The sequence below is a fragment of the Falco naumanni genome, chromosome 1 (genome assembly GCF_017639655.2).
Source record: "Falco naumanni isolate bFalNau1 chromosome 1, bFalNau1.pat, whole genome shotgun sequence".
Taxonomy (NCBI): Eukaryota; Metazoa; Chordata; class Aves; order Falconiformes; family Falconidae; genus Falco; species Falco naumanni.
The window spans coordinates 14,304,361-14,311,964 of NC_054054.1; the positions used below are offsets into that span (position 1 = coordinate 14,304,361).

Genomic DNA, 7,604 nt, shown 5'->3' on the forward strand with positions numbered 1-7,604 from the left:
TTGTGTGTCTGTGGCTGTGAAAAGTTCAAAAATAACTGAAGATAGAAGAGCCTTCATTTAGCTGCAGTTGCTTATCTGGCTCATCTTTTAGTGATCTTCAGCCAAAATCTGCGGTTTTATGAATCCTTACATCTTGATCCTGTTTTCCAGCACAGTTAGATTTTAACATTTCCATTGTTGCTTTACAGATGTTCAGGCAGTTGCTTATGAAGAGCCAAAGCATTGGTGCTCCATCGTTTACTATGAGCTGAACAATCGTGTCGGGGAGGCATTCCATGCTTCTTCCACCAGCGTCCTGGTGGATGGCTTTACTGATCCTTCAAACAACAAGAACAGATTTTGCCTGGGGCTGCTCTCAAATGTGAACCGCAACTCCACCATTGAGAACACCAGGCGGCATATTGGCAAAGGTGAGTTTTGGATCTTTGCATCCATTTTTGGGTAGGGTGGGGTGTTTTCCTTTCTCTAGACATGACAACCTGGGCCATATGCATCACGAGAAGGCTGCTCTTCCTAGGTACATGGGGTAAGTGCTTGTGCTGGTAAATATATAATTTTCTGGCCAGGTCTTACAAGTAAAGTATTGTTCTTGCCTGGTGTGTAATTACGGGAAGCTTTAACCCTTAATCAATTTTTAATTGCCCAAGGGCTGTCATAATCTTAATTAGAATGAGACCTTAAGGCAGTTTGTCTAATGAAATTTCTTTATTTACCTAGATTATTGGTGTATATAGAAATCCAAATTACAGTTCTTGGCACCGAAGTTTTTAGCTAGCCTTAGTTCCAACACAAATTAGCTATCCTAACATGTATTCAGGGAGACAACCTGCTAAAACAGTTTTTCCAAATGCATTTTTCACAGGCTGGTAATTCTTTCAGTGGGTATTCTGTGCTTCTCGTCTATGCCTGCGACAGTGTCCTGCAAAAGAGAAAAGCTTCTGGTTTGTGTGTGACTTAATACAGTCCTCTTTTTCTGAGAACTCACCTGTCATGCAAATGACAGGCAAAGCTGACATGCCCCCTGCAATGTGGCGTTCCTACCAGACAATTTTTTTAAGTGTTTGTGTTTCCAGTAGACTAAATTTTCTGAGACAGTTGAAGGGTCAGCACGCCCAGGTAGTGGAGTGTATGTTTTAAGTGCCAGTTAATGAAATATCTTCTTCCTCCTTAGATGAGGAAAGAATTGAAACTGAAGAGAACTGTCAGGTCTCCCAAGTTTGAGCCCTCAGTCTGGAGAGCTTTTCTCTACATGAAGACTTGTGCAGCTCTCAGGAGTACACCACACCTGTGCTGTGCCACTCAAGTCCTACTATTTCTTCCTTCTTTTCCTCCCCATCCATCTTACCAAGTATCAGGATATTTACCTAACACCTCATTCATTTTCCTGTTAAAAGTAACCCAGCTGCAACAGAGTTCTGCTGAAGCACTTAACTGCGTATGTGCCAAAGCAGAGTGAGGAAGAGACAAGGATGCTGTTGAATAAGGAAATGTGAACAGCTAATGATGATGTAGACTGTTGGTCTTTGAGGAAGAAGGAGTAAAACCCAAACTTGAAGACATAGCTGTAAATATTTTTGCAGATCAGGTAGGGGTATTTGTGTACCCACAGTTACATGCATCATCAGTGGCAAAATACTGCATGACAGAGCACAGTCAAGGCTTTCTGACTGGACTTCAGTTTAGTTTCTGAATTCAATGTGTTCACTTATCTGATTCATGATGCTGTGGGATGAGAAAGGTTAAAATGGTAAATAATCCATTTCTAAACATAAAAGACATTCTCAAAGCGTTTAGCATTGAGTCCTACTGACAACAAATCTCCACTAAGGTTGCCTCTGTGTTGCTCTTCTGGGGCTTGCTGCCATCAGCGGCAGGTGAGGGAGCAGGCAGTAGAAGGGGAAAGGACTGTAAAATTGATGTGTACCCTCATTTGACAAGATATATCTGAGGGATGTAAGGCCCTTCCCCCCTCCCCCATCACCCCACTTTCTGGAATTAAGGTGAGCTGAAAAAAACTCATGCTACCAAAAATGGCATTCAGGACTTTTCTAGAGAATCCAGCTTGGGGCTGCTTTAGTATCTACAAATAATGCAGTAGGTTTCTGCTCTCTCTGCTTGCATTCCCAACTATTGGTTTACCTGAATATAATGCAAAATATTTCAAATGGTCAAGCCATCCAGTGTACTGCATCCAAACTGATGCAATGCTTGCTAGTTTATTATTGTTGAATATACAACATGTTAAAATGCAGGAATTACTGATTCCCCTTATATATATGCATACATACACACCCTCCTTCCAAATCACCTGCTGATGAAACAGAAAAGTAAAAATCAAGTTTGAAGACAGACAGATGATGGTCTGATACACCATTAATGTTTATCTTCTTAAGCAGAAACATATCTCTGTGGAGACAGAGCATGAAAAACATACACACTGTGAATTTGTCTAACTTCCTTATGTCAACCTTCTCCTCCCAGGTGTTCATCTCTATTATGTTGGCGGGGAAGTCTATGCTGAATGTCTTAGCGACAGCAGTATTTTTGTACAAAGTCGGAACTGCAACTACCATCATGGGTTCCATCCCACCACAGTCTGCAAAATCCCCAGTGGCTGCAGTTTGAAGATTTTCAATAATCAAGAATTTGCTCAGCTTTTGGCTCAGTCGGTGAACCATGGCTTTGAGACAGTGTATGAGCTTACTAAGATGTGCACTCTCCGAATGAGTTTTGTAAAGGTATGTGAAAACGTTCTTGAGATTTTGTAAGCAAAATAAATATTATTTTTTTCTTAATGTGGTGATTTTGAATGGTCCAGTGCCTCCCTCCATCACCCTGTTAATAGCTCTAATATTTTAAGTGTGGAATAATGTTTAACTGTAAGACAGATCTTAATGAAATGAAGTTTTCTTTGTGGACAAAAATTCATCTGACACATATTTTGAAAACTTGAGGTGACTTGCAGAAGATGTTTCTTCACATAAGTCCATAGTCACTTGTGAAGCATTTCTGTTAACTATTCTAATTTCATTGTATTGCCTCTTGTAAATTTTTAGTGTTGAATTCTTGTATTTAATATGCATATAGGTTCTGTGTGTGTATAACTTATTTGCATAATTACTTTGGAATTATGGGGTTTGCCTTTTCAATTTTGTGGGATCTGGCAAGATACAGTACAAGTAAGTTTTGAAAAGAATTAAGTCAGTAAGTATTTGTCTTGGAAGTCGAAAAGCCACCAATTCATTATGTAGCATCAGCTTTTGCCCCTTCTTTTGCCCACTGTTACGGTCTGTGCCATCTCCTGCTCTCTAAGAGGCCCAGCTGAACTTCATGCTCCTGGTCCTGGGTGGTATTCTTGGAGACCTGAGCTGGGACTGCAGTGCAAGTCATTATAGCCATTGCAGGAGTGTAGATAGCATAATCCTCTAAATCTGTCTTGACCAGCAGCTCCCAGATTAGGAGCTGCAGTAGTTATTTAAAATAATATACATACCTTTCTATTCTAGGGAGGCGTGCAAGGTCAAGATTTGTGATGTGGCTGTGAGTGTCAACATAGGTACTGATCTAAAAGGGCTGGTCATGTGTGTGAAAGTAATCAAATGAAGATGGTAATATGCCAAAATGCTGCTCTTGATAGGAGGATAGAAAGTTTCAGATATGTTAGGATAGAGGTTCCTAAAATGGAATACGTTCTTTATACCTCTGCATCCTCTGGAGTTTTACAGCAGTGTTGGCTGAACAGGTTGCACAGGACCTCCTGTATATTGGATGTTACACTGCACAGTGTTTAGAGTTGCTGACACCTGCGCTGGGAGCTGGGTAATACCTTCAATAGGGATTAATATAGAGCAGAGAAAACGGCACCTGTGGCTTAATCTTGTCTCCAGACCTGCCCCCAAAGTGGCCCACTTACAGAATGATTTTGAATGCTGTTTAAATATCTGCATATGTCTTTGGTAATTACTGTAACAGAGTCAGGTATGAGCTGAAACAAAACCTATCTTGTCTTAATCTGAGAAATAGCCTGCTGGGGAATGACCATGCCCTTCCTCCAAAGAGGAATGTTTCTGGCTTACTGCTTGGTTCATCGTGTCCGTCCTGCAAATGATGCTTTGCTTCTTGTCAGACAGATGCCTCACCGCCACTTCCATAATGTCAGTCCGTGACCTCATTTTATAATTCGTTGATCTGTTTGGCAGCATTTCCCCCCAGTTTATTCCATTTTTAGCCTTGGTAGAGAAGACTTGATTATCCCCCTCTTCAGAGGCTTTACTGGGACATTGTGCAGCTGGCAGTGAGGCATGGGGAAATTTTGCACTGCCATAGGTTTGTCTTTAGGAATCTGAAGACTTCTATTCCAAGAGATCAAGAGATCTCAGAATGAGGTTTCCTCTGAAATGAATTATTTTTTTTTAACTTCAGATTTGTTTGTTGAAATGTGATAATAGTTGGTGCATAAAGGGTATTATGCTACCCTGCTGATAATGACTGTTGAAAGCCAGAGTGTTTTGGTAAGAAAGAAGATAATTGAAGTATGCTTCTCACATATTTGGAATTACAAAGTAAAGTGACTTTTTTTCTTTCCCAACTTATGATTCTGTTTCCAGGGTTGGGGAGCTGAATATCATCGCCAAGATGTAACGAGCACTCCATGCTGGATAGAGATACATCTTCATGGTCCCCTTCAGTGGCTGGATAAAGTACTTACTCAGATGGGCTCTCCTCATAATCCTATTTCTTCAGTGTCTTAAAAGGTCCCAAGCTCCTGCATCGTGGAAATAATTGAGCCTTGCATGTACTTGAAAGACGTATGAGTTAAACACACATTTTTATTTCCGCCCCCCACCCCCCCCCCACCTCAAACTGGCAACAGCAGAATAAGAGCCACGAAAATACTTAACTTCTGAGACCAACTGTTGGATTCAGAAAAGAAACAAATACAAACCCCTTTGACAAACTGTTGGTATCAAGAATTTTAGTTTACATTGTAATGTACTGTTGCAAAGTTGGTTTGCAGGGCTTAGTGCAACGGGGATGACCGAGCCAAAACCACAATCTGTCGGACCGAGTTCCCAAAGGATCTTCCTGTAGCTGGCATTCTCATACTCTTGTTTCTTCCCTGCATTCAGCGCTTGCTGTTTTCCCTTGTGTCCTCTGGGGCTAAGAGCCGATGTTGGTGAAGCCTGCTTTTTGCAGGCTCTCTGTAGTATATTTTAAAACCATTTGTCTAAGTTGATGATTGGTGTTCTCTTTAAAAGGAAAAAAAAATAATTCATAAAGTTTAATCTCAATAACTCTGTAATAATCTTTGAAATGGTGTCCTGACCATACTGCTGTAAGAGTGTTAGGTATGTTTTTTGCTAAATGTATGTACGGTGTATTTGAAAGTTTAGAAATTAATTAGGTTAGACCATAACGGAATTAGGAATATTTGAATGGGGGGAGGTGGGAGTGGGATGGGAAAATGACAACTGAAATGTAGAATATATTGTAAATGTAGCTTGTTAGTTTAAACTGAGGTCTGAGATTTGCTGTGCATTTCATTTTTATAGTGGTTTCATCTTCTTAATTCTGACTATTTTTGCCTCTTCGTTTTCCCCCAGAACAATTGCGCAGCTGGTTAATTCTTTTACCTGTGAAGAGGACAAAATGATTAATTCCTGCGGTTTGAAGGCTGCAGCTCTGTGTATTTCAAGACAAAATTGTACAGAGTGCTCTTTAACTATTGAGCAGTTTTATACAGTTTATGTAACAGAAGTAGGCTATTAATTTTGTAAGAGACTCTTGTTTTGCCAAACTTAGTAACTGTTAATTGTTTGGAGGACTTCAGAATCCCTCGGTGGGTCTATTTCAGACTTCGAAAAAATATATATTTTTAATTTTTATTTTTTTTTACTGCTTGGTTTATTTTCTTCTCTTTGATCTTTTATATTCACGTAAGCTGTACTACTTTTTAAGTACCTTTATTCCAAAACTAGTGGGTCCTCTTTACTGGAAGTTTTGAATAAAACCTGTTGTTACTGCTTACATTTGATTAAAACCTTGTCTTGTCCACTTCTTAGTAGACTCGGCAAACCAGATAAAGATACTGTCTTGGAGGAGGAACAACTAGAAATTAAGATATGCTGAACTTAGACATTTATCATTAGTACAGGTTAGTAACCCTACTAAACTTGGTATATGAGATGAGTTCTCTAGAGAGAAAGATTGCTTAACCAGGCAAGATTAGAATGGATGCAGTTAACACTGAAGTATCCTGGCTGCTCAGTTAAACTTCTGTGAGATTTCAACATACAATACCTGTATGAGAGATTTTGCTGAGGTTGCACCATCAGCGGTCTCTCACTGCTGCTTGCCATGGCTGTGGTGAAAGGAGCCTCCATGCTCCTTTCCCTGTGCCTCTGCCTTTGCTCTGGGGAGAGGTGAGGGAAGGACTGTCCCTTTGCAGCTGTAAAGTGTCTGTCAGGTGCTGGCATGATGGAGTCTGAGAGAGTGGGGGCTGACTAGAGATCCAGCACCTGTGCCTGGGTATAATGGGCCATGCAGTGCTAACAGGGGCATGGGGGAAAGCTGAGCAACAGAGATGAATGTGTGTTCAGCCAGATGTATGCATGTGTTATGTCCCTGTAATGAGTAATAACCTTTTTTGGAGAATGAGTTGATGCCATCTTTTTAAGTTAATACCATTGCTTCATTCACTACATGTTTTTAAAACTAACCCTTCTTTCCCTGCTAAAGGGGGGGTGAAAAAAATCCGTAATGTTAAAATTCCCTATTTAGAACTTGATTAGTGAGTTTTTGTAAGTTCCAAGAACAAATTATTTTTTAAAAAATCAATTTAACATATATTTTTTCATGAAGAAGCAGTCATAGCGTAAATATAAGTCTTAAAAATAAGTAGAATTTAAAGATGACCGAAAAAGAGAATAAATTCTGTTTGCTGTTCAGTCACTGTCTGTTTTTTCCATCTTCAGCCCCTACTACATTAACTCCCAGCTGTTTCCAACCAGTTTCCTTCCTTTTGTTGGAATGCAGCACTGAGGTAGAGTTGGGGTGTGGGTGTGTGTTGTGGTTTTTTTTTTTTTTCTTTTGGTCAGTGCTGTAATCAACCAGCATGCAAGTCTTAAGAGTGTTTCTGTTTGGGTATTTTCATATTTGTATGATCCTGTGCAAGTTTTGGTGAACTTTAAATTAGCTTTGTAGTTAGAAAAGACAGTTTTATGTTGTGACTGCTTTTGAATGCTTGGTGTCTTGCATGTTTGGGACTGTAATGCCTCTCTGTTTTTCCCAAACAGGGATTAAAATTAGAAAATACTAGTTCTGCAGCATCTCAGAAACTTTCAGTGGTAATACTTCTGCAGGGTCCCAGTTTTTGTAAGTTCCTTCTGTTGTGGATTTTTCTATGCTGTTGATACTGTTGACATGCATAGTATCAATGCATAATATTTTTTTGTCTGTTATCCAGCTTTTTGTTTGTGGTGAGGAGACACTAGGTGTAAGGAAAAAAATGTACCTTCATGTGATGGCACAGGAGTACCCCAGCTGCACTTTCTTAAATAAGCTGAGTGGATTGGAGTAGCACCTGAAACTAATAGCCAGAAAAA

The 7,604-nt window shown here is 39.9% G+C and overlaps 1 protein-coding gene across 2 annotated transcripts in view; it reads left to right on the top strand.

Moving 5' to 3' along the window:
- The window catches only part of SMAD1 (SMAD family member 1), a 48,643-nt gene extending 42,616 nt beyond the window's left edge, over window positions 1-6,027 (top strand). For both annotated transcript variants that reach the window (XM_040582172.1, XM_040582162.1), the window contains exons 5-7: window positions 189-410; window positions 2,482-2,738; window positions 4,608-6,027. In XM_040582172.1, coding sequence (XP_040438106.1) covers window positions 189-410; window positions 2,482-2,738; window positions 4,608-4,751 — 623 coding nt within the window. In that variant the 3' untranslated portion in view covers window positions 4,752-6,027. The remainder of the gene's footprint in view (window positions 1-188; window positions 411-2,481; window positions 2,739-4,607) is intronic.
- The last annotated feature ends 1,577 nt before the right edge of the window (window positions 6,028-7,604 follow it).